The sequence below is a fragment of the Mytilus galloprovincialis genome, chromosome 3, assembly GCF_965363235.1.
Source record: "Mytilus galloprovincialis chromosome 3, xbMytGall1.hap1.1, whole genome shotgun sequence".
In the NCBI taxonomy this organism is placed as follows: domain Eukaryota; kingdom Metazoa; phylum Mollusca; class Bivalvia; order Mytilida; family Mytilidae; genus Mytilus; species Mytilus galloprovincialis.
The window spans coordinates 83617387-83644260 of NC_134840.1; the positions used below are offsets into that span (position 1 = coordinate 83617387).

Consider the following 26874-nt stretch of genomic DNA (forward strand, 5'->3'; position numbering starts at 1 on the left):
TCACAAATATTATACATTTAGTTTTGTTCGGCTAGTTTTTAATAGACTAGTGCAATTTTTCTCAGTTCTCTGACAATTGATTCAGTGGTAATTTCCTATCATTGTTTTTTTTCAAAGTCAGTTGTTTATATTAAACAAAATCATTTGCAACACATACATTACATCTTGGTGGTTGATTGCTTAATGTACAGTCTCAAATATATCATGCATATCTAAAGCAAATATAAAAATTGCAAATAGTTGATTTTGTTAAGTTAAATTCATTGTTAACAGTAAATTATTAGTTTGCGCCAATGCACTGCAGTGATGACTATTTATCTTAGAGCTATTTTCCTACTGCAGGTAGTTTGAAGGTTGGCTTTGTTTGCTTGATATGTATGTATAACTGTTTGCTCAAGCATTGTAGCCAAGTTTTACAATTGCAATTAATAGATATAAGTGAGGCTTCAGCTAGTCTAATGTTATTGGATGCTTGAGCAAACATTTAATCTAACAAAAAAAGCAAACTAACCAAACCTTTGACCTACATGCAGTAGGAAAATATCTCTAATAATGTATCAGAATTTCATGGTATTGCAGGTACGGCTTCCTGTAAATGTGGTTGCAGGGCTTATAGGAAGGTAGAATGCCCCTTACCGTCAGGCGTCAAACGGTCATTTTCGGTTACCGTTTGCTTCTAATTGGTTAAAATTTTATCGTGATTCGTCAAAATATCCTTATCGTTAATCGTCAAAGGTCTCAAATAATTATTGTTAGCGTCATTTTATTGGGGGGGGGGGGGGGGATAAAGTGATGTGTCAAAATCAGTCGATTTCTTCATCGTCTAAAAGGAAGTGTAAATTTTATCGTCATGCACCCAAAATTACTGTTAACGTCATTTGGCAAGATTTTTTACCGTTATTCGTCATGAAGGTATCCCCCATTACTACCCTCTTATGGAATAGTACTGTTTCATTATTACAACAAAACAAAAGGACGGTTTCAATATCAATATCAATTGGATTTATATTCAAATAATATGTGATCAATTTTCTGATGATAACGGCTGACATGTCTAAGCGTTCATATAAGCAAGTCGTGTTAATTTAATAAGGTCTAAACTATACTCTAAGGGAGAGACCGATTTCATTGAACACTTCTGATACCATACAAAAAAAAAGTCAAAAATATTTATGATATGACGTATAATCGTAGTGTTTTGTACTTCCTAAATGTATCTTTGAAACAGTCTTGTTTTCACAGGCAAAACTGACATTTTTTTTTCAAATCGAAAGAGACTTTCTTCTGTCGATATCAATGTTGTGATAATATGACATGCGATCTACACTTCTAAAGGAAGAGAACAATTCCATTGAGCGCAAATCTTCTGAAACCATACAAAGTTGGAATTTTTAGTAAGAAATATAAATCTTGTAGTGATTTGTTCCTCCTTATTTTGAGTGACCTTCTTTTTTTCGGTGAAGCATAAATTATCCCTTGTTTTCTATCCTCTTCATCTGGTTCCCGTTCCTGTCAATGAGAGGATGAACATTGGGTTTTTCCCAATTCCCTCCTTATTATTATTATTTTTTATGAAGCATAAATTATCCTTTTTTTACTACCCTCATTACCTGGTTCCTGCCCGTCTCTTAATTCCCTCCAACCGAACTCCCACTCATTCCCAGAATCGTGTCCACCCCAGTCGCGGATCATAGAGGGGGTTTGGGGTTGAAACTTCCTTTTTTGTACCCCCTTTTTTGAAAGATCAATACATTTGAAAGGGACATATGGTTGGAACCGGCATCTCCTAGTAAGATTAAAAGGACACTGAGCTATATGTCGATTACGTGGAAATCTTCTTTTTTATGAATTTATATAAGTCCAATAAATGATTCAGAACTAAAATCGGAAGTTTATAAATATCAGATGAACCTTTAATACATCAATAGATTTAAACTATTCACCAAAGTTTCATAGGAAATAGGTGAAAGTGTTTTTGAGCTATTGTCTGAAAACACCCAATTTTTTATCCAATACATTTAATCTGAAATTTCTATAATAATCAGAGAATAGATATTTATTCATGAACATTTCACCAAAGTTTGTATGTGAAATGGTGACATCATGATGTAGTTATTGTACGACCTGCTGACGACAGACCGACGACCAGATAACGGTACACCATTGTTTGTTCTGTCTGAAAACACAGGCGTATAAAAAAATTATACAGCTGAAATCTTCAATAAGTTTACTCAATAATATTTTGTCTGATGTTTGGTTGAAAGTTAAAAGTACAACTACCAATTAAACTGTTAAATTGGGGTTAATAAATTGTAAGAAACCAAAAAGTTAATTGTAAAAAAAAAATAAAAAAAAATTAAATTTAAAAAAAAAAATCATAAATTAATTTGGTAACTTGATTCTTCAACTCCAACTTATCCCAAGACCTCGATTCAAGAATGCTGTCTACCTCAGTGGCAGATTAGGGAGGGGAAGTTCCGAGGGTTGGAACCCCCCTTTCTGCCGGGCAAGGAACCAACTGCCAAGTTTTGTGTGTGTGTCTTGGTTGCTGTTCTTCATATAACAACATTCTTCTAACACAACAAATGATAAAACGCTGTTGACAACTTACTGGCAAATACGTTACAACTTATTGGCCGTCATCACACAGAAAAGGATAGCAGAGAATCGGAGAAGCTATGGGGCGGCGCTGCTGTCATACTTCGACGTCATAAATATCTCTAATGCCAACGTTATTGTCGAAGTATCGGCAATACACTGCAGCGGTGTTTAATTTTCTGAAGACTAAAAACTAATTCTATTCAGCTTTTTGGAAGATCCGAAATATCGAAAGATAAGTCTGGTGAGTACTCTTTGTTTCACTTATTTTAAGTCACGTATTTATTTTCATCCAGTTATTTATTAAAATGACAACTTTGAAACTAAAAACCCGTATTAAAAAAATCGTGGTATGATCTGACAATATATTTTATCACTGGTGCTTATATATTATTTTTGTTACTGTTGGCCTTTAGATACAGGTTATTACCGGGCTTTTTGAAAACGCTAAATTAGCTAAATGTGTTTTGATAATAGCGTTATTACTACATGCAAATTTTTTTTTAATATAAAACGTTGAAAGAACAAAAATCGAAATGACCGAAAACTGAATAACAGAACGATCACTTCGAATAATGAATTGCATTAGCGATCCAACGATTTAATACCATTTAAAAAAAACCTCTTCAATGTATGATATACATGATTTCAGGTGTTTATGCCATGAATGTATAAAAGAAAAATCATCCTTGATTGCATAATCCAGCAGATTCCGAAATTTAAAAAAAAAAAGGGAAAAAAAGGGAGATGAATGTTACAAAGAAATTTCATGTTACATTAACTAACAATTGGTTCAACAATTAATAGGTTTATAATGTCCAATCAAGAAAAAGAAAAGGAAAGCTTCTCTGTGTATGGCTTTTGTGAGGCCATATTATGTACAGCTGAATTTGAGTGTCGGCTTGAAGACATACTAGACAAGAAGGCCGCTGAGGCAAAGAGGACAGTATGGAAAATGGAAATAAGTATGTCATATCAGTTTCTAATCTAATGTGGACAAGCAGGTCAATTATTCAATAAATATAGGTTTTTTTAAAATTCTGTCCATTCTTTTTTCTCTGTTTTGTTAAGTGTTTCCTGTAGTGTTTGACTACGTTTGATAGTGTTTTTTTTCAAATTTAAACTGAAAATGTCACCATGACTGAAAAACCTGCAAACATCTAGAGGTCAACATACGACCTTCAATAGCAGACAAGGGTCGTATACAATATCACGAATATGTGTCGCTCAAATTCGCGAAAAATATATATAATTGGGAATATATGGTACATCTTAATTTTTTCGTTTAACATTTTCAAAATTGATTTTTATTCTTTTAATTCCTCATTTAAATATTCAGTGGATTTATTTTCACAGAAAGAGAAAATAAGGAAGAGAAGAGATCAGAAAAAGATGAAAGTATGAATATAGAAGAAAAGAGGTCAGAAAACGATGAAAGTATGAATATAGAAGAAAAGAGATCAGAAAACGATGAAAGTATGAATATAGAAGAAAAGAGATCAGAAAACGATGAAAGTATGAATATAGAAGAAAAGAGATCAGAAAACGACGAAAGTATGAAAATAGAAGAAAAGAAACCAGAAATGGGTGTGGATTTATCAACAGAGAAAAGACGGGGTAATTTTGTTGTTGATATTTTTGCCAAGATATAACTTTTTACTGGTTGTATATATCTTTTTATAAAAGTTTATCTGGTTGTATATAAATATAAGAAGATGTAGTATGATTGCCATTGAGACGACTCTCAACAAGAGACCAAATTGCATAAAAGTTAAAACTGTTTGTCACGTACGGTCTTTAATAATGAGTTAACTCCATACCGCTTAGTCAGCATGGTCAGTGTATATCTATAATGAAAGTTTAACAAATTTTCTCCACTGAAAATGACAATTCTGGATGATACTAAGGAGAAACGGTATCATATAATCTAAGATGAAAGTTTTTATTTTTAAATCTAAGTTCGTTGTTATAACTGCTGGAACTAATAAAACGAAATGCCGAGAGAAAAAGTCAGTAATGTGAATATTTTATTCTTTATAGAATTGAAAATAAGAAAGATCCACGTGCAGAGAATTGGAGAGAACCCATTGAAGAATGCCGTCGTATATGTCTATAAGGTACAATAGAAATTAAGGGGATATTAGTATGGGGTAAATGTTAAAGATATAATCTAATAATTATCCAACAGTTGCGGATCCGATGGTTGGAACCCCCTTGTATTTGGACGATCAAGGCATTTGAATGGGAACATAATTATTGTTGGAACCCCCTTTTTAAAATGGATGGATCCGCCCCTGGTCCAATGTTATACTATTAACGGAACCGTTCTTTAATTGCTGTTCTTCATCATGATTCACAGTGAGATGAAAGCCAGTGGGTCAATGTACTCACAATTGACATCAAGGCCAGAAATCATTTGAATTTTATATATGTCATCAATCTTGATTACATTAACAACTAGTTTCAAATTAAAAACAGCTTTTTTTGACTTTTTGATAAAAAATATTATTAAGCTCTTCGTTTTCAACTGTATTTTGAAATAAATCTTAAATCACAAACCCCACATAAAACTTTCGTTGTGTAAGTATGTTGCGTTAATAAAATCATATTTGGTGGTGAATGAGCAGTATACACGGCTGGCCGTGTAAGTTACAAATAAGGGGTTTTATGATGTTAATTGTTCTGTAATTGTTGAAATTATAACTCCTAAAATTTTAAAACAAAAGTTACCCACATCTGAAAATAAAGTTACGGACAGTCTGCTTAGTTTTGATCAAAAAGTTACGGACGTCTTATGTAATTTTAAAGTTGGCCTTGCGCTTTAGTGAACTCTAAATTAACAAACGTATGGTAATTGCTAGTGATTTCCTTATTCTTAGCAACGTTTTCGATATTTAATTTACTTATGTTGTATAATTTGATATATACATGTACATACAATTGTTATATAGGATCCAGTCCAGAATTCTGAATCGAAAGGATTGATTAATGACAAAGAAACGACGAAAGACGAAAAGAAAAGGAAAAGAGAAATGATGAAAAAAGAAGAAATACTGGAAAAGAAAGCTCAAGAAGAGGAAAAGAAAGTTAAAGCACAGTATAAAGCAATCGACAAGAGTATTAAAAAGTACTCAAAGGATGTCAAGTCAAAATGGATGAAGAAAGAAAAGACGAATATAAAGATGAAAAAGATGGCACAAAAGATGTTGGAAAAAGGTATTTCATAACTATGTCCACTATCTTCAGTCTTTCTGTGACTTAAGGAATGTTGTTGGTTGCCATTGACGTTCTGAATTCAACATTCACGTGTCAATAATGGAAAAAATCAATTAAATTTCTTATTCAATTATCATATTTCACATTTTTATGATATAGTTTATAGAAATTAATTAGTTAATTCTGATTTACAAGCACTTATAAAATTCAGGAATAGTTTGTCTTACATTTTGCAATTTATTTGGTATAACTTGATATTTTTTATTATAATTAAGAGAGACTAATTTTTTTATTATAATTAAGAGAGACTAATTTTCGGATTAACACTGAAAAAAAAAGATTGCACTGAATTAAAAAACTTGTTTGAAAACATTGAATTTCTACATCTACCGGTATCTTTTTATTTTTACAGAAATAAAGAAGATCGAGAAAGAAAGATTAAAGGACGAAAAGAAGAAACAAGTCCAAGCTATTGATGTTGTTCAGGAAAATCAAAATGATTTAAAAATAGTCAAAACAAATGAGGAGACAGAGAAAAATGAAGGCGAAAACAAGAAAAAGGATCAAACTATCAATGTTGATGGGGAAAAACAAAATGATTTAGAAGAGACAAAGAAAGAGACAGGGATGAATAAAGAAAAGAAAATAAACTGTGGTGTCATCGAAAAGAATGAAAGAGAAGAAAATCACCAAAAAGACGCAAAAGACATTGAAATTAGTACCAACAATGCTGGAAAGAAGCCCACATTTGCTGCAAGAATCAGTGGATTCTTTCGATCCTTATCATGTATCAAAGGGCAGAAGAAAAGCAATGATGTGTGTTGATATGATGAACTGTTGTTATTCTTTTATTTTTTTTTCAAGGTTTCATTTTCTTAATAAAAAGCCAAATTTATTATTATTCAGCCTTGAAGAATCTGTTCTATTTTATTTTTAGTATTTAATTTAGCTTCAACTAGCATTTTGTAACTGCGAGTGTGTTTTTATTAAGGTACTTTGTGTCTTTTAAAATTAAGTGAAAAGTGGATAATCCCAATGAAAATCTACGCATTTGTCGGTCAGGAAAATTGCAAATGGCTTTATTCTGTTCAATGTTGTGTCCTTTGAAGAATTTGGTCTAGACGACAGATGAATAGTCTCTGTTTAAGCCATTAGAAGCATGTTTAGATTCGGAGCAATTAAGAGCAATTTAGACATCCCGTGTTGTCATCCGATATTTCAACCACTGACGAGATTGGTCTTTTCTGATAAACAAATGAGCTGTTGTCTGTTTAAACTTGGTGTTTGAGATCTCAACCGTCGACCTTTTAGATAAAAAAAAAAAAAAAAAAAAAACCACAACAGTATAATAAAAAAAATTACCGATAGGCCAAAAAGAATTCAAGAGACAATTTCATTGCCGATTTGGGCTCCATATATATCTAGTATAAATACACAAATACACACACAAAATCGGCTTAATTCGGCTTTTGCCTTATATCTATTTAAGGACTTTTTTCGAGGCTAATGCTAAAGGTTAAGGCGCTTAAACTCAACAGGTTGTCCATTTCACATAGTCACCACCGAAAACCCGGAACAGATGGACATATAAAAAACGAATAAACACGACTCAAATTTGGATAAGTGTCGCAGCAATTTAAGAGCCGTCAAAAAAAGGCGGAGAAGATGACTACTAAAGGACGGGTTTCTTTCAAAACCATATCAAAATCGTCGATAAAGGATAATAAAACACACGTACTAGTATCTCGTAAAGGAAAGGAAAGATAACAACCAAAATCAGCGATAGACTGTAAACTATAAAGATTGAATTAGAGTTAAACCCCGCCACATACTGTATGTGCATGTTCCAAATCAGGTGCCTGTATTTCAGTGGATGTTGCTGGTTCATGTCTGTCATACTTGTTTTTAGTAAATTGTGTTGTTATACATTAGGCCGTTAGTTTTCTCAATAGATTGTTTTTCATATTTTCATGTCAGGGCCTTTCATGGCCTACAATACGGCATGTGTTTTGCTCGTTATTGAAGGTCGTTCAGTTGCCTATAATTGCTTACATACAATTCATTTGAACTTTGGTGGCTATAGTTGTCTCCGATGATTGGTAATCGTACCGCATCTCCTAATTTTTATAAAAAAAATTCGTGGAAAACTACAAGAAAGAGCTCCCCGATTCACTTAGAAAGACTACCACAACAACACATTCGAACAATAACTTAAACAATCTTACTGACTTCAAACACTTTAAATCAGACGAATGAGAACTATGGCATTATAAACATACAAAATAAAGACAAAAAACTGGCCTGAGTTCTTACAGTCCTTTCACAATATGTTAAATTTTACAGATCATTCATATAATTTCAGATATAATCTCACACACATTTTATTTACCCCGACCCAGGAGTACAAAGTATGGCAAAAAGAGGTTTTGGATTGAGGTAGGAAAATTTGGTGAAATCCCTACCTATAACTCTGCATGCACCGAGAATCTCTAGTTTTGGACAGATCATACGTTTCATTTCGGCATGCTTCTTTAGCTTATTTAGACTTTAACTTTGTCGTCCCACAGCTGAAGTATTCTAGTAGTCACTCAGTGATCTGTTTATTGTTTGGTATTATTGTAACTTATCTATTCATGAGTGTTTTTGTCTCTTTGCTGACCACTGTTAAATATTAAATGTGTTAAGCTTGAATGGTTTGATTTATACATGTTGCTTATTCATCATAATATGCAAGTGTTTTATCTATAGGCAATGGCTATTTTGTCGGGTCTAGGTAAGTGGAAGCCGAGTTAAAAACTCAGCGGAAGTTCTTTATTAATTTACAATTTTGCACTTCTAAGAACTGACTATCATGGCAAAAGCAAAAGCTATATTATTTTTGAAGCTATGTGATTGATTTTGTTTAAGTGTGAAATGTTTTATCAAATTTATGATGCAATCAGACTTTTAACTTTCATTTGTTTACAACAAACAGTTAAAAAAAATTTTTTTTTTATACATACATCCATTTGAGGACTTTGAGGTCATTTGACTGTGTGACTGATTTTGGAAATAATTTCAACTGCACATTTTGAGATGATTTTATTGCAGCAAATGTGTTATGTCTCTACTATTAAGGACGTATCCTCTCACCAAATTTTAAAAAAAACGAGCTTTACAAAACCTTGAAAAACGGGAGAAAAACTTACTAGGTTTTAAAATATATAAAAGATCATAAAAATAGTGTCAGCGCACCGGATAATATTATCTGAACCGTCCTTGTTCCCGACTTTGTAATTATTGTTAAACTTCCGCTGATAATTTGGAGGTTGAAAGGAAGCAAGATATGTTTCTGTTTGAAGTTTTCTTATTATGAAGAGATTCCATTCGCTTTACGTATACTTCACTCAAACGAAACGAATTTTACGAACATTTAAAACACCAGAAAGAACGTTGTCAACAGCTTTTATTACAAACAGCAGCAAGAAAAATAGGAATATTCTTGGCTTTCCACTTTTGGTTTCGGTTGGCATGGAAAGAAATAAAGAAACACCACAAAATGAGCCTATAACTCGACAAAAGTATAGTACCAAAATAAAAGAACAAAAGGGTGAATGAACATTTGTTTTAAATAGTTGTTCCTAGTACTAACTTGATAGGAATAAAACGCAGAAAAAGGGGGGGGGGGGGGTAATTATGTTGAATATGTACAATGTGGATACATGACTATACCTCTTATCAATTTCAACTGTTTAATAGTTCCTTTAGCAGAAAAATAAATAAATTTGAAATGTGCTTAAAAGCAGTAATTTGTATGACAAGTCTGACCACAATTTCATTGCTCTATAAGGTAACAGAGACTCAAATTATGAATCATAATGCAAAAAAATATCTTCTTAATCTTACTGTTGGACTCATCATGACCAAAAATGATGAGTCCTTCAAAAATCCTTAGTGAGAACCCTGTTATGAGTTACATTGGAAGGTACTGTGGATTCATTATTACCCTTGGAATACCAATTGAATCACAGATCTAAATGTACAACAAAGTATGAATTTAGATGTACAAGAAATAAAAATTGAGAAAATGGGGAATGTGTCAAAGAGACAACAACCCGACCAAAGACAAATTTTATATACATTTGTAGGCTTACAATGTACATTTACAATGTACATACATGTACATGTAATATCTACAAAAATAAATCTTTTCCTTATTAATGCATGAATTGGAACCGAACAAAAATTAATGAATCCTACAGTTAATACAATCCTCTTATAATCTTTTACATTTCTTGCAGATAAATTTCTGCATATGCCATTAGAAGAAAAGAGGCAAATTTATAAATGTAGAAATAAATACAATACACTGGAAGAGGTACAGACATGGGAGGAATATTATAGTGAAAACAAAGTTAAATTAATTAAGAAAGTTGGTGAGTATTTTCACAGTACTGTACAATGTACATATATATTCTGTCTGTATAAAGATATTCAAACCTAAAGAACTGACAGTTGAAAAAATTTCAATACATGTACATTGTAGTTTCCAGACAATACATTGTGTAACTTGTGTTTAAAGAATTGATCTCTCTAAAATTGTAATACAAGTTTCCATAACTACAAAGGAAAGACTGGGATTGAGTTTGATGGTTATTGCGTGCTCCAAGGGGGGGTCAATTTTTTTAAGGGGTTCATATTTTATTTTCTCAAAATTTTCAAATTTCAAATTTTTAAAAGTTTCAAGAAGAAATCTTCAACTGCACAGTATTGCGCATTAGATTTGTAAGATCATTGACCACTTTATTTTGTGTCAGAAACCCCTACATGTATTATGTCAAAAACTTGTGTTTAAATTTGCCCCAACTGTTCAGGTTTGACCTCTGCAGTGGTTTCAGGCTGCAATGAGCGAAGCAATTTATCACACTGTATTTCGGATGATCAAGTTATTTATCACTGGATATTCAATAGAAATACAAAATGTCAAACCTGCTAGATAATGTACATGTATCACTAATATTAAACAAAAGCCTGTGTATTAAGACCATTAACTGTTGTGTACTTTGTACAGAGTGAACCTGTATTAAAAGACCATTTTTAGCACTCCCTTAAAGTCATATGAAACGAGTTGCTGTGGAAAAATAACGTTTAACCAATTCTTGAACCACTAAACTTGAGAATGGAAATGGGGAATATGCCAAATAGAGACAACAACCCGACCATAGAGCAGACAACAGCAGAAGGTCACCAACAGGTCGTCAATGCAACGAGAAATTCCCACACCCGGAGGCATCCTTCAGCTGGCCCCTAAACAAATATATACTACATTGTAGTTCAGTGATAATGAACGCCATACTAAACTCCAAATTGTACACAAGAAACTAAAAGTTAAAATAATACAAGACTACAAAGGGCAGAGGCTCCTGCATGTATATCATGTATATATCATAAACTTAGTCTTCTGTGCATGATTTTATCATTTTTATGCCCCACCTACAAAACGATAGTAGAGTGGCATTATGTTTTCTGGTCTGTGCGTCTGTCCGTCCGTCTGTCACTCCATCAGTTCGTCCCGCTTCAGGTTAAAAAATTTTGGTCAAGGTAGTTTATGATGAAGTTGAAGTCCAATCAACTTGAAACTCAGTACACATGTGCCCTATGATATGATATTTCTAATTTTAATGCCAAATTAGTGTTATGACCCCAATTTCACCATTCCCTGAGAAAATGATAGTGCAAATTTCAGGTTGAAGTTTTTGGTCAAGGTAGTTTTTGATGAAGTTGAAGTCCAATCAACTTGAAACTTAGTATACATGTTCCCTGTGATATGGTCTTTCTGATTTGAATGCCAAATTAGAGTTTTTACCCCAATTTCACGGTCCACTTAACACAGAAAATGATAGTGCGAGTGGGGCATCCATGTACTATGGACACATTCTTGTTTACGTTAAGATATTGTATAATCGTCAATTTTATTTCTCTCTGTCTGTTATGATTTAACAAATATGGCAATTCATTAATTGCTGTGTTTTGAAGCTGTAGTTTACCAATTGTCACCTTGTAGTAAACAATCAACAAAAAGCATGGATATTGAGAACGTGTTTAACATATACAATCAGATAATTGTTTATTTTATTGACAGATTCATGCGTATTGCAATCACCTGATTTTTATGAGTCGGGTCATGCTAAGGTCACTTGCATATACAGAAAATATGTCGGAGAAATTGCTTCCTGGAAGCAAGCAATTAAAATAAAATAAACTTTCTTCTGAATGTGGACAAATTAAAGAGTTTCTTCAGAAAAAAGTATATGTCCATAAGTTTTTTAATGAAAACTATCCATTTAGTTATGAAAATCATATGCATCATTTTTTTTTATTTGAGGTTTCATATGACTAAGGTTTCTTAATACATCCAGGAACATTTTAAACGGGTATTCAGTTTAAGGTTAATTTTCCTCAAGTTGAATTGCATAAGATTCAATAACAATTACCAGTCTATATAAGGATAAGTGATGAGGTATAATTTGGTAAGGAGAAAACACAGAAAATACCTCTGAACTGCGAGTCTACAACCAATATTTTGCTAGAATTACAACAACTTATATATCTGAATTTGCATATTATTCTTATCTTTCATAAGAGTATTTAAAACAATATAAAGTTTGGGTTTCAAACATCATTCAACAAAAATATTCACTAAATTATACATTTTCACCTTATTAATATGTTGATTTATTTTTAAAGAAAATCATATTTACATAGAAAAATCATTTCTTAAAATGCTTCAAAAAATCTAATTCTGATTAATTCAGTGGTTATACATGTACGTGTGTTTAAGTGAATCATGGTATGAGAGCCATCAAACTCACTCACAAAATCTTGTCACACACTAGAGTCATTGATAGTCATGATACAGTGAAACCTGACTAAACCGAACCCTTTCGGGACTTGAGATTTCGTTCGGTTTTGGCAGGTGTTCGGTTTCACCAGGTTCACAATGCATAACATGTGATATGATTGGTCTTCAGAACAAGTTTGGATTAGACAGGTTTCCGGTTTATTCAGGGTTCGGTTTAATCAGGTTTCACTGTAGTAGGAAAAATAAATCAGTGGGAAATGACTCATTTAGATTCTTTGTTTCAGTTTCAGTTTTTGCATCATTTTTAATTTTAGTTTATTAAACATTGGTACAGTACACAATTTCCTTCTCTTTAAAAGTAAAGCATTTTTTACATTCAGGATTAAAAATAATTAATCATCGGAAAAAAGAACCAAAAATAGGATGATTGTTTTTGATTTTTTATGGTAAAACTTAGATCAAAGCAAAAGACAAAACAGATCATCATCAACATAAACAAAAGATATAAATAATGATAAAATTAGACCAACTTTATAGATTTCATTACCAGTAATCAAAAGTTGAAAGCCTAAATTAGGTCTGAGAATAAGGTCAAACCTGTCTTTGACCCTTGACAGACAAAATGACTCACTTTCAACAAACTTATTATTGTGAACCAAATAAAACTTTTCCACAAAGTCATTTCCTTTTGGTCGAACTTTTTTTAACTTTCGTAAGTTCTTTTGTCCCATTGAATAAATACACTAACTATGTTCTCTATGTAGTTTATTCACTGGGACCTTTTGATTTTTTCTAAGAGAAATCTATCACTCATTGATTTTTTTTACCTAAAATATATTAGTCTTCAATGGTCTTTAAATAGACAAAAGTACATGTTTCATACTCAAAAACTGCTGAAGTAAAACATATTCTCTATTTATTTTGTATTTTGTAATGTCTTAACAAGTAAACAATGTTTTCAGCAAAGAAGAGTAATTTAGGAAAGAGTCATGGTGAGAGAAGAGATGTAAGACCAGATCTAAACAAGAAGGTGTCCCTATGGAGAGGGGATATTACCACACTGGAGATTGATGCCATTGTCAATGCTGCTAATGAATCCTTGCTAGGAGGTGGAGGAGGTAAGATATATATACAGAAGAAACCATCAAAGCTTATTTTCGTGTAACTGTAAGGTGAGGGGGAGGGGGCATTACAATTTGGCATTTTTTTTGCCCCTGCAAATGAAAGTTTGGGGGTATATTGTTTTAACCCTGTCTGTCCGTCAATCTGTTTTCAGTATCTCTCACATTTACATAGGAGTCAAGCAATTTGTTTTTATAGTTTTGAAATGTGAACTTTTAAAATTAAAATAATAATATTTCTTGAAGAAAAAGCAGCACAAACATTTTTTTTATTAGCTTTTAAGTACTTTATAATTGCTAATGAGACAACCATTCATACACATATAAACATCAGAGATGCAAACGACTACAGGTCACCCTATGGCCTTCAGCAATGAGCAAAATTCATCATTATAGTCACATTATTAGGTTTGATGATAAAATTTGAATGACAATATTATATCAGGCTATGTACTTTTTTTTTTTTTTATCTTAGTGGATGGAGCTATACATCGGGCAGCAGGGAAAAAACTTGTAGAAGAATGTGCTACACATAAAGGTTGTAGAACTGGCCATGCAAAGATCACTGGAGGTAAGTTTATGGAAGAAACCACATGTAGACAAGTGTTGGATTGTAGATTAAGAAAATATAGACATGATCCTCGATATCAGTATAGCTTGTCATAGTTTTTGCTTCATGCTCCAATACATTTCCCCCAGATCTCTGCCTCGGAAAACATCTTCAGTAAAATTCATTAAATGCTTCCTATTGTGCATGTTTAGCTTGTTCATACTATATTGGTGGTACCTTGAATTGTTTTGTTCAGAAATGACAAATGGAATAGTAATGTGTCCTGAAAACACATAAAGAGGCCGTTTTGTGACATTATGAGTAAATAAAAACTATTTGTTTTCAATTTTGCATTTTAATGCACCCTGCCCTTTTGAAATTGTAATAATAATAATACTTTATTCCAAAAGCAAGTACAGCTTATAGGATATACATTCATTTTTTGACAAATTAATTATACATGCACCATATTAAATAAACTAAGCTTCCAACTCCCTCAGGCAGTGTTGATCTTACATTGATTTGTCTATTTCTTTTTAGAAATCTTATTTAGTATTGTATATACCCTCTGTTTTCAAATTTTGTGAATGAAACTCCCTTGATGAAGGTTAATTCAACATATTAACTTTTAAAATATATAGCATACATTTTTTTATTGCCGAAATGTGGGTTGAAAACTAGAATTAATTTCAAAACTGACAAATTATGTCCAAGAGTGCAAAAAGCAATGATAAAGGCTGGGCAGTTTGGAATTCAATATAACTATCAGAAGAAATTTCAGTCTATAGACATGAATGAAAGAAAGAGGAAGTGGGGGTACCAGCATAAATCATTGAACTATCAACACAACAAATAAAAAAAAAACGAAAAAAGACCTCTACATTTTACATAAATTTGTGAAATATTTAATGAAAGTTTTATTTTTTAGGTTACAAATTACCAGCTAAATGTAAGTATAAATTGAACATCAAGTCTTATCTTAAACAGAGTCTTTTAAACTGGTTTCTAAAGGGTCCCATGATGCTTGAAGGGAGATAAGTCTTGTTAGTCAATAGAAAGTTTGAATCATATAGTGCATTAGACATGTTAAAGCAGCTTCATATCAACACAGACTGGAATTTCCAAACATGATGTGTCTGCTGTTATATGTATTGGTATTTTGAGAGTTATTTTACAGAAATCTGGAAATTGGTTAAGTTTCGGTCTAAAGAAAATTCAGAAAATGATATGATTGCTGCAATTGTCAACCAAATGTTGATTTATTCACATTCTTATCAAATTATGGTTCCTCCATGGGTTGCTTTCATTGTATGCTGTCAGTTGAAATTGTATACATGTAAAATGGCAGTGAAAGGGTTCAGATCTAAATAATGAGTATTATGTATTTACAACTATTTGTTATTGATTTCAATGTTGTATTGTGGATAAGAAAAAAATATCTTGTACCGGTATTTCATACTTAAAAAAAATAACAAATCTTGATCTTATATTATAAATTAGTTTGTCAAAGTTACCATATCTAGTATAACATACAAATACTTGTAATGTGAATTTATCTATTTTTTGGTGGTAACAATTTTCTTGGATTGAGCAAAAAAAGTATTTTCCTGGATTTTTTATCTCATGGTATTGCCAAAGTCATCTTCACTAGCCAAGGGTTACGATCCACTCCCGCTCTCTTCACCCTTGGCAGATTGAGATAATATTTCGGAGACACAAGGTAAGGATTTTTATTGGTTGCAGTAGAAACTCGCTGCATCCAATCAAAAAGCGCCTATAACATGATCACGTGTAAATGTAGAAAGTGTTTGTAAACAATTTCCACGTGTTTATTGTGCAACAAGTCTTTACATCACTAAACATACGACTATATTTAGTGACAACTTGAATGTTTTAATCAACAAATAGAAGTTCCTGTGTATGTTTCATGCACAAATGCATGGATGTTGACGTATATTTTCGTTTCCGGCTTTACCAAGTGGGTTGAATCTAGACACTACCGTGTTTTTACCTCCAAATTGAAGAGTTCAAGTGCTACCATTGGTCAAGAATAATGTATTCGGAATGGGTGTGACTTTAATCTTCCGATAGATGGCGCAACATTGATATCACAAATGTTGGCTCAATCTGCCAAGGGTGAAGAGAGCGGGAGTGGATCGTAACCCTTGGCTAGCGAAGATGTGCCAAAGTCTACATACAAGTCAATATAAAATTTCGTTCTTTCCTGAACAATTAAATTCCTGGTTCACCTTTACCTACAAAATCCTCAAAAGTTTGTATCCTACAAATAATAAGGAATCCATAAAATTCCAAAATAACTAACGTTACACAGGAAATATAATTAATTCTTCTTGACCAAAGGACAGATTTACTTTTTAGATGTAATACACACAGTTGGCCCAATAGGTGAACAGAAGGAGATGTTAAAAAGTGCCTATGTTTGGTGTCTGAAACTAGTAAACGACAATGAATTGGTTTCTGTGGTAAGTGTATAAGTGTATTTAAGTTGTCTTCAATTTGAACAATTTACCGTTTCAGTTTTTAAGACATTCTTGGTTATGTATTTCAAAACAATAACCAAAACATTTTAATTGGTTTATAAAGTCTTTTAAGGTGGTACCCAACACTTTCACTAAAATTAATTTGGCTTGTTTAATTTTTATAAAATTTTGACAATGTACTTACTTTGACCCCCTTACAAAAATATAAAAATTTCAAAAATTTTGAACCAACCGTTTTGTCAGAAATATTACACTGCTTATATAGCAATTTGACAAACACTAATTTTTGATCATTGAGAAGCTTAATATTCCCTCAACAACACAACGTAATTAAAATGTTTAGCTGATTTTACAGAGTTATCTCCCTGTAGTGTTAGGTACCAAATCAAAGACAAGAAAATTGGTATTATCTGCTTTTCAACATTTATGAGTGTTCAGGGAGTGTTGTATGTATTTCTGCAGACTGGTACCCTTTGAACAAGTTTGTTAAAAACCCAGTTCTGCATATCAATTGTTTACAAAGCAGGGGTCATTTTCTGGACACATAAATGTGTCCTCATTATATTTTTGTACTATTTCCCACTGGAGGTGATCCATTGATCTATGTGATCCATTGATCTATTTAACAAGGCATAATTTAAAGCGTTTGATGCTGAGATTCAGAAAAACATAGATTCACATGAATTTGATCTTTTTGAAAAGAAATTGAGATAGATAGTATATTTCTTCAAATACAGTGTTTGAGCTAGAATTTAGGGGCAGAGGGACACATTTTATATTTTGCACATTATATACAGTTACCGGGTAGGTTGATCTGAAAAAAGTTTGTTTACGTACAATTGAATATTTCGATGAAAATTTTAACAAGTAAGCATTTTCTTTTTTAGGCTTTTCCTTGCATATCAACCGGTATTTATGGTGAGTTCCAGTATTAATTTTTAATCAGTAATGTGTTTGTAATAGACACAGTTTCATCTTTCCTTTTAAGCATTTTTGTGCAACCTGATAACAATAATCAGTGTTGCTTAGATGCTTAGAATATGCTTATAAAGGTTGCAGTCTTGTAATTGACTGCTTCATAGGCTTACATGCAAAACAGCTGATCTCTGAAAATAAAAAAATAAAAAATGCTACATAGAAAAAAAATTTCATGTTCATATCATGTATGTACTAATGTAAAATTGTGATTTAATCGAGAAAAAAAAGGGGGTCATGCCACGAAGAATAAAAAGTTACACAATCCTGAAGTCAAAACATTTTTTTTTCTACTTTCTGTTTGCTATTTTTACTAGGCCGCACCATGGCCACGTCCAGTAAACATGATATCCTTCCAATTTTTTTAAAGTCTATATATATGTTTCAATTCAGCATAAACCTATAATCAAACAGAAAAAATTGAGTTCAGAAAAAAATTCAGAAAAAAATGCACTATTTTGTTTCCCTCCATGTTTTGACATGCACCGGAAACTGGAGTTGTAATACAAGACTGGTACCTAAAAATGTAAGATGCAAATGTACTGAGTTAGTTCCCTTTAGTGAAGTCTTCCTCTTTATAGAACATATAGATTTTTTCCCTTCTCTAATAGAAAAAAAATGATTTTATTGATAAGTCTGAAAAAAAATTTTATTAAAAAAAAAAATGAAAAAATTGAAATATGAAGTTAAAAAGTCATCATATTTATTGTTTTTGCTGACTAAACTATAATTGATCTGGAGGTGCTTGATGAAGGTTACTTTAGAGGCCTGTGTCATTTGGAAAGTAAATACATTTTTCTATACAATTGTTATATTCTATGATCAGAAAGGACGAAGAGCAATTGTAGGTAGCAGTGAAACATGAATTTAAATGACTAACAAAGTACAAATTTTCTATAGGCGTACATGTAGACTTTAACCAAACAACGAAATCAAATATCCAAATAAGAAAATGCTAGTTTTTCTCAATCCTCACACATTGGTACCTAGGAAAAATAAATGAATCCAAAGTAAGTCAGTGGTGATCTAGGGGGGGGGAGGGTTCCGGGGGTTGGAACCCCCCCTTTTTTTGACCGACCAATGCATTTGAATGGGACATATAGTTGGAACCCCCCTTTGTCCTGGGTTGGAAACCCCCCCCCCCCCCTTTAAAATGGCTGGATCTGCCACTGTATGTCCTAAAACATTTTTAGTATTTAAATATTTTAATTTTGAATTTAGGCTATTCCAGTGAAAAAGCTGCTCCAGTGGCAATTGAAACTGTTAGAAAATTCCTGGAGGATAAAGAATTAGGAGAAAAGGTACATTTCAAATATAGTCTATAAACGGCATTCTAAAATCTAAAACAGCCATACAAGGGATTTAAATGAATACCAGTATTGTTGCCATAACATTGTACTGAATAAAAAATACTGAAAAAAGGTTATTGCAAAAATAGTTTGTCTCCAATTAAATTATATCAACATTCTTCCATCTGTGAGTAAGATCCTTGCTGATGGAAAGTCTATTTAGCAGTGGGAGATGTACTGACTCGTGCCAAAAGTGAAGATAATTCCAAGATGGCTGCCATATACAGTTGTCAAGTATCTAACACTTTTCAACCTTTGTAGTATAAAATGATTTGAACTTATCTGATACTTGATGATGTTTCTTTTTGTCCTTATCACTTACCTTAAACGTCTTGGATAAAAATCATTATGAATTCTAAGGATATATTTGTTCATATGTTCCAAATTGCTGTCTTCATTTGAGCCTTTGTAGTGATGTTATCAGCCTGTTTTTGCAGTCCATTTTGTAAATAAACAGTAATATTCAGCTGTATTCAATTGGTAGGTCTTCAGTTAGTGATGAAATACCATAAAGTTAGTCAGAGAAATTGACATTTAAAAAAGTTTAAGTCACAAAATAAGTATATATATTGAGTCATGACTCATGCAATCGGTGTAGGATTTTTATATCATATTCATATATCTTTTCAAATTTTAGTGAAGAAAAAACTCCTACCAAGTGTATCAGAAGTTTTTATATTATATTTACAAACAGATATATTATTATATTGTTGCTTAACTTTTTATTTTCTACTTGCAGATAGAAAGAGTAATCTTTTGTTTATTTTTACAAAAAGATGTGGATATTTATGAAGAACTTATGCAACATTACTTTCCTATAGAATCAGATGATAGTGGTATGGAATACTTTATGGCACATTGCTAAAATGCTAATTAGAAAAACAAATATTTGTGCTTAAATCCTATGTGTGCTTGTGTTTTTCAACTGTAAGCATTGGAGTAGGCATATTTTATGTTTGCTTGATAGATTTATTGGTAAAACAATGACATAATGTGGATTCAAATATTTTCTTTGACACCAATTTTCGTGGATAGAGGGAAACTTGCATAATCATGGATATTGAATTTTGTGGTTTTGGCAAAGGCTGCAAATATTCAATCAGAAAATTAGTATTTTGTTGGAACATTTAAATTTGCAGCTCCCTTGTTCTCACGAAATCCATGAAAATTGGTATCCAACAAATATTAAGGAGGTAGACCTAGGTTAAGGAAAATAACTCTTAAAATCATCAGTACATTTCCAAAAACATATTCTAAGCTTCTAGGTTACAGAGATTATTTTCAATCTGTTTCAGGTAAATGCTTAAAATACATTGATGAACTTGACTTTTACAAACACTTAACTGATTTAAAGAGTTATCTCCCTGAACCAAGGTCTACCCCCTTAAGGAATCACAGTACCACATGTTATTGAGTTGCTGTCTCATTGATGTATGTTTCTATTTTTTTTCAAAAACAACAAATTTGATGTGGCTGCTAAAAAAGGAATAAGTTGACAGACTACTTTACAACAATTGAAATTTAGTCATACATGTACTGTCACCCTCAATACCTTTGGCTAATTAAATTTTTTTAAAACACATGAGATGGCAACTCATGCTATTGCAATGCTTACTGTTAAACAAATATTTTCCAGATGCATGATTTAGTAATTTACTGTTTTATTGTTTTATGTACTCAAATTATCTGTGCTTGTTATATTGTTTTTGTGTTAATGCAGGAATCATACTTTTTATTGCCTTAGCTTAAGGTGGTACCCAACACCTTCGCTAAAATTAATTTGGCTCGTTTAATTTTCATAAAATTTTGACAAAGTATTTACTTTGACCCTTTGACAAAAATATAAAAATTTCAAAAAATTTGAACCAACCATTTTATCAGAAAAATTACACTGGTTATATAGCAGTTTGAAAAACACTAATTTTGATCATTGACTCAATGTTATTAAAACGTTTAGATGATTTTACAGAGTTATCTCCCTGTAGTGTTAGGTACCACCTTAATGCATAAAGATAATGGTTTGGTGCTTTAGTTTAATACATGAATATATTGTTTTATTGCTTTAGCTAAATGCATGTCTAATAGCTTTTACTGCTTTTGCTTAGTGCATAGATATAATGCTTCAGTGCTTTAAAATATGCATGATTGAATATAATGTTTTATTGCTTTAGCTAAATGCATGTCTAATAGCTTTTACTGCTTTTGCTTACCGGTAGTGTATACTAATAATGTTTTGGTGCTTTAAGTGAATGCATGAATATAATAATTTATTGCTTTAGCTTAATGCATGTGTTAAACTGATTCAGCCTAGTGAATGAATATAATGTTTTGGTGCTTTAAGTTGATGCATGAATATTTGTTTTATTGCTAAAGCTTACTATACATAACTTAGATTTTACTGCTTTAGCATAGTGCATTTATATCATATTTAATTGCATAAGCTAAATGCATGAATATATTGTTTTACTGTATTGGTTTAGCTTAATGCATATCAATAATATTTGCTTTTTTGTACTTTTTACATGTAATGACTTGTGTATTAGGCCACAGTTTTTTAATTTGTTGGTTTACGGATTTTCCCAATAAAAAAGTTGGGTCGGCCGGTCGGGGAAAAAAAGAAAAAAAATATCTTTCAAGACAGAAAAATATGCAAAATAAAAATATATTTCACCTTTCTTACATGTTATTTTGTCATCATTTCTTAAATTTTAGTTCGATGAAATATTATTGCTCAGCTTTCATAAACATTGCATTTAATAATTTCCCGTAAAAAGGTGGTGCACGGACAAAGACGAAATTAAATCGTCATTTCCAAACAAGAAAAACAGATTCGCGTACCTCTTAATCAAGTCCAGAAAACTTGGTGAATAATGATCTTAAAGCACGAAAAACTGATAAAGAAAATAATGTAAAAAATTCGTACGAAAATAAGTTCAACACACGTGTCAAAAAAGGTAATAGACTCGTCCACTGGAAAAACTAGAAGATTGGGTTAATCTGTTGTCATGCATTCCCATTTTTTATGCAAATGGCCGATACTTTTTTTTGTATCTATGAAACAAGAAAATTCCAAATGATTTGTTAATATTCAGTATTTTAACTTGATATCACATTTGGACAAGTCTATTCCTATGAGATGATGCATCTTACGGACTGATGACAAATAAGGGAAACAAACTTATTGTGTAAGTGGTTTTAAACACAGGTTTTGTTCCGCAAAATTATTTGCGCAAACGACATTTCAAGGTCAGTTATAATTGATTTGTCTATTTTTAGAAACGTAAACTGGAAGTTCTATTTTATCACAACAGAAAGTGTTATCAATTTTGTTAGTGATTAATGCATTTCATTTCATAAAAAAAGTATATTTTAATTTTTTTTCAGGGATAATGCATTTGTTAGGGTCGGCGGGAATAAAAAAGCATGAAAATTCAATTTTATTTTTATTCTGAAAATCGGCAAAATCGGGTCAGCGGATCCGTAAACCAACAAATTAAAAAACCATGGCCTTACATATGTATGTTTTTATCTGTATATGTTTATCAGTACTTTGCATGATAAATTTGTATATATGTGTAATATCTATTTATATCTCTGATGAGCTTATGCTATAATGTTTTGTTTATATACGGACTCTAAATAAATTTGACTACTATGAAATACTTTTCTAAGACTTGATCTTTAGGTGTATCATAAGCCAAAGATCAAGACTAAATGATTAACATGTACTTCTTAAATTATTAAAACACCCTTTACCCAATGCTAAAGCCCAAATCTGGTTATATCATCAGGTCACATGTTTACCGTATAATGTCAAAATGTTTACCGTAACATGTCAAAAAGCTTACTGTAACATGTACATTAGCTAAATATAGATAACTTTAACCATGGAAAATCCCACTGGGATTTTTCACAGAAAGGATAATTGAACCTCTTTAGATATCAACCAGATACATATTTATCCACTGGATAACTTTGATCAGCCTGTTAAATCTGAACCGCTGGTTAAATCTGAACAGCTGGTTAACTCAGCCGCCAGTTAAATCGGAACCTCCGGTTAAATCTGAACTGCAGGTTAACTCAACTGCCAGTTACCATATCTATATATATAGGGTGCAAACATTAATCCACCATTCTGCCTCTGATGAAGGTCCTTTTTGGACCGAAACCGTTCAGGCTATGAAACATCACCAGGCGCTGTTAATTATGTGTATTGGTATATATTTTATATTTTTATGCCTTTACATTTTTCTCACTGATTCACATAGTTAATATGGCTTCTACTAACGAAAGCTCCATTTGGAGTTAATGTGTTTAGAGACCACTTATGTCAGTATACCTTTCCTATATTGCCTCTAAATAAATTTGACCTTGCACAGGTATGATACATTTTTGGGGGTTAAAGTGGAAGTGTAAACCCCAAAACAATTGATGTGGATAAATAGTTTTAAGGACATAAACTTTCCTTCCTCTTCCTCTTTTTTTAGATTATTATATTGGTACCTGTTTATTTCATTTCAAATTAAAAAAGAAACTTAAAATAAATAAAATTGAGTGACTTTTTGATGATCAGAACAGCCTGTCTAAGTTGATTGTGTTGGAAAAGTCTATTTGCTGATACATGTACCGTAATTATTACTGTTATAAAAGACCCATTATTATGAGTTGTTTCCCATAAATTGTCACTAACAATGCAGAGCTAATAGAAGGAGCAAATTCATCTGTGCTGAAATTATGTAATATTTGTTTCTTTTTAATAGTGAGTAAGTCACAAAACAAAAAGTCACTAAATCTAATAGAGGAGATTGGTACCCCTGGCATTGTTAACCTTGGCTTCGACAGGGTTGACAATGTTTTCTCAGGGTAACAATCTGGTCTATCACCCTCTCAGCTTTTGTGTTATTTTTATAATAAAAATTGTTTAAGACACTCATATATATATCACTTTCAACTATCATGCATTGCACACACAGCTCCTCATTTTATCTGGGTAAGAACCAGTCTAAAACTAATAAAGGGAAACAACTTGTTTTAAAAGTGTGTAATAAAATAATCAAATTAAATTCTAAATATTAAAAGAGCAGAAATAAACTTTGTCATATGGAAATATGTAATTTTTTTATACTTATTTGTAGATAGATCTAACACGGTATCAGAAAAGGACGACAAAGTCTCAACTTTAGGTCAAAATACATGTGAAAATGAAGATGTTATAAAAACTAAAAAACTGAAAAAGGACAATGAAATGAAAATCATGAATGAAAAAGTTATGGATGTGAATGACTTGGAAAATAAGCCTCCAGAGGATAAAATAGAAAATGTTTCTCATGAAAATAAAACTGTGATTGATAATAAAATGGAAATCCAGTCAGAAAATAAAGCTTCTAAAGATGAGAAAATGCAAGATTCTATTCAAAACAAATCTTTGAATGAGAAAGAAATGGAAGTTGACTCCATGAATAAATCTTCAGACGACACAAAGACAGAAGACATTTTGGAAAATAAATCTCTAGTGGAAAAGAAAATGGAAGTCAGTGATGGGGAGGGTTCTGAAAAGGACATGGAAACTAACACAACTAAGACACTTCTTTCTGTAACTAAAGAAGATGAAGAATCTTCATCTAAAACAAAAGAAGAAAATAAATCTCCTAAAACAAAAGGAGAAAAAGAATCTTCTTCTAAACCAAAACCAGGGACTGTTACAAAACCAATAACTAGAAAGGATGTAGTAAAGCAAGAAACCACATATCTTTAAAAAGTACTTTTAGCGGACATATTTAGTTTTTTTTCTGAATGTTTGATAGTAAATATCCAGAAACAATTATTGTTTTGTTAATAAAATTCCAGACAGGCTTAAAGCTTATTACTTTTGATAAAAGCTTTGTAAAAATACTGAATGTTATGTTTTGCACTTGATCATGGTGTGAAAACGCCGGTTATTGTTGGTGGTACTTTGTTTCAGATTGTATTATATTTAGTATTTTGTTGATTATGAAAGGATTGTATTTTTACTAAAAAAAAAACAACAACTGAATAAATGAATATCTATAAAAAGAAATAGTATAAATTTTGTGATTTGATAGAACCATGACATCAAGGAATATTAGCACACATAAAAATTTATTTTTTCACAGATGGATGAAGGGTATGTTATTGCGTTTCACAAACATTATCATTATACCACAACCAATGTTCAGAAGTAAAGATATCCATTTATAACATATCCATTTTTTTACACTTTATTAATCCTCAGGAATTTTCTTAAGTATTGAAGTGAAAATTCTTCCAGTAATCCTTTATTTCATCTTTTTTTAATTTTAAAAGATAAATATCAAAACAGCATTTGGCCAGATTTTAAATTTGCATTTGATTCTATAGTTCTTGCACAGAAATAAGAAGATGTGGGATGGGTGCTAATGAGACAACTCTGCAACCAAGCTACAATGTGTAAAAAGTTATAGGTCAAAGTATAGCCTTCAACACAGAGCATTGGCTCACGGAACAGAATTTAAGTCTCTCCCCATTTAGGCACCATTGCTGACATTTTGATGTACTGCAAATTCAGAATGTATGGATGTTTGCTGTTATTATGTTTCACATTTCACTTATACTCTTCGTGAGTTACTTTTAGTAGTTCTCTGAAAAATTGCCTGACAGTATTTTTCTCTATTACTATCATTTTAAAAGATTCATATTTTACCCCTATTTGGATTTTTTTCTTACATGTTAATATTTATTGTTCTCTCCAAACATTCCCTATGACATTTTAGTTTAATGACAAGTAGAAAATTGAAATTCAAGACTTTTGTCTTATTTTTTTTTTTAACTTTTCACAATTATATTTGGAAAGTCTCAAGAAATTGTCCTTTGCAATGCATAACAAAATTTTCCCATTAGCGTGCCGTATATTTCTCCTCATTATTTAAAAGATACATATTAATATTAACACATTTGGTTTAGTGGTAATATATGTAGTTCTAATGAAAAAAATACCGTTAGTTTTACTCTGAAATATTCCATTTGTTTTAACTTTTAAGTTTTAACTTTTCAATCCAGGTTGCATTACGCGTATACATAACATATAGATTTGTAATTCATTGTCTTAAGGTCCTATGGAATGTTTTGCCCTTTAAATAACCAGATTGTTTTAGCAATTGTTGAAAGCTTTTTGTATGTATTTGTTATATAATATTTTCATTATATATTTTTGACTTCATATAGAAAAATAAAGATGAAAAATATGTATTTTTTAACTTGCATGGCCACTGTGAAGTGTATTTGAGCTGTAGGAGCTGCTCTACATCTATTGACTGAGATTATACTGTACATTCAGAAATTATTGCGAAAAATGCAACAGGGTTATAATCGCAATATTTTTAACTCACATTTTTTTTTTTATATGAAATAAATAGGATTAATAGCGATATTGCAAATGTTAAAATTTCATTTTAGTCTAAAATACCAATACCGCAATAATTGCTGAATTAACAGTAGCCAATTTTAACTCATTATTGCTGTCTCAGTACCAGCGTCACAATAATTGCAGAATATCGTCAACGGAAAAACAGAAAGAAAGAAATAAAACAATACTTTACTACCTAGCGACAAAACCAGGTTTAATTCACCATTTTCTACATAAGTAAATGTTTGTACCAAGTCAGGAATATGAAAGTTGATTTCAATTTCATTTGATGTGTTTGACTTTTTAATTTTGCCATTGAAA

General features: G+C 31.6%; 2 protein-coding genes across 4 annotated transcripts; both read left to right on the forward strand.

Moving 5' to 3' along the window:
* The first annotated feature begins 2737 nt into the window (after nt 1-2737).
* Nucleotides 2738-6715, forward strand: LOC143066606 (uncharacterized). Of its 2 annotated transcripts, XM_076239473.1 has the most exons (6): nt 2738-2842; nt 3406-3563; nt 3955-4215; nt 4639-4715; nt 5550-5814; nt 6227-6715. In XM_076239473.1, the coding sequence occupies exons 2-6, from the start codon at nt 3413-3415 to the stop codon at nt 6637-6639; spliced, it is 1167 nt and encodes a 388-aa protein (XP_076095588.1). In that variant the 5' UTR covers nt 2738-2842; nt 3406-3412; the 3' UTR covers nt 6640-6715. The 2 variants fall into 2 exon arrangements, with proteins under 2 accessions (XP_076095588.1, XP_076095589.1); XM_076239474.1 differs by lacking the exon at nt 3406-3563 and having other exon boundaries at nt 2744-2842.
* A 2412-nt stretch (nt 6716-9127) lies between these two features.
* On the forward strand, nt 9128-26392 carry LOC143069166 (ADP-ribose glycohydrolase MACROD2-like). 2 transcript variants are annotated; one of them, XM_076243655.1, is made up of 10 exons: nt 9128-9403; nt 10095-10229; nt 13618-13773; nt 14252-14347; nt 15255-15275; nt 16706-16809; nt 17715-17745; nt 19024-19103; nt 19891-19987; nt 24287-26392. In XM_076243655.1, the coding sequence occupies exons 1-10, from the start codon at nt 9166-9168 to the stop codon at nt 24904-24906; spliced, it is 1578 nt and encodes a 525-aa protein (XP_076099770.1). In that variant the 5' UTR covers nt 9128-9165; the 3' UTR covers nt 24907-26392. The 2 variants fall into 2 exon arrangements, with proteins under 2 accessions (XP_076099770.1, XP_076099771.1); XM_076243656.1 differs by having other exon boundaries at nt 9128-9374.
* Nucleotides 26393-26874: the final 482 nt, after the last annotated feature.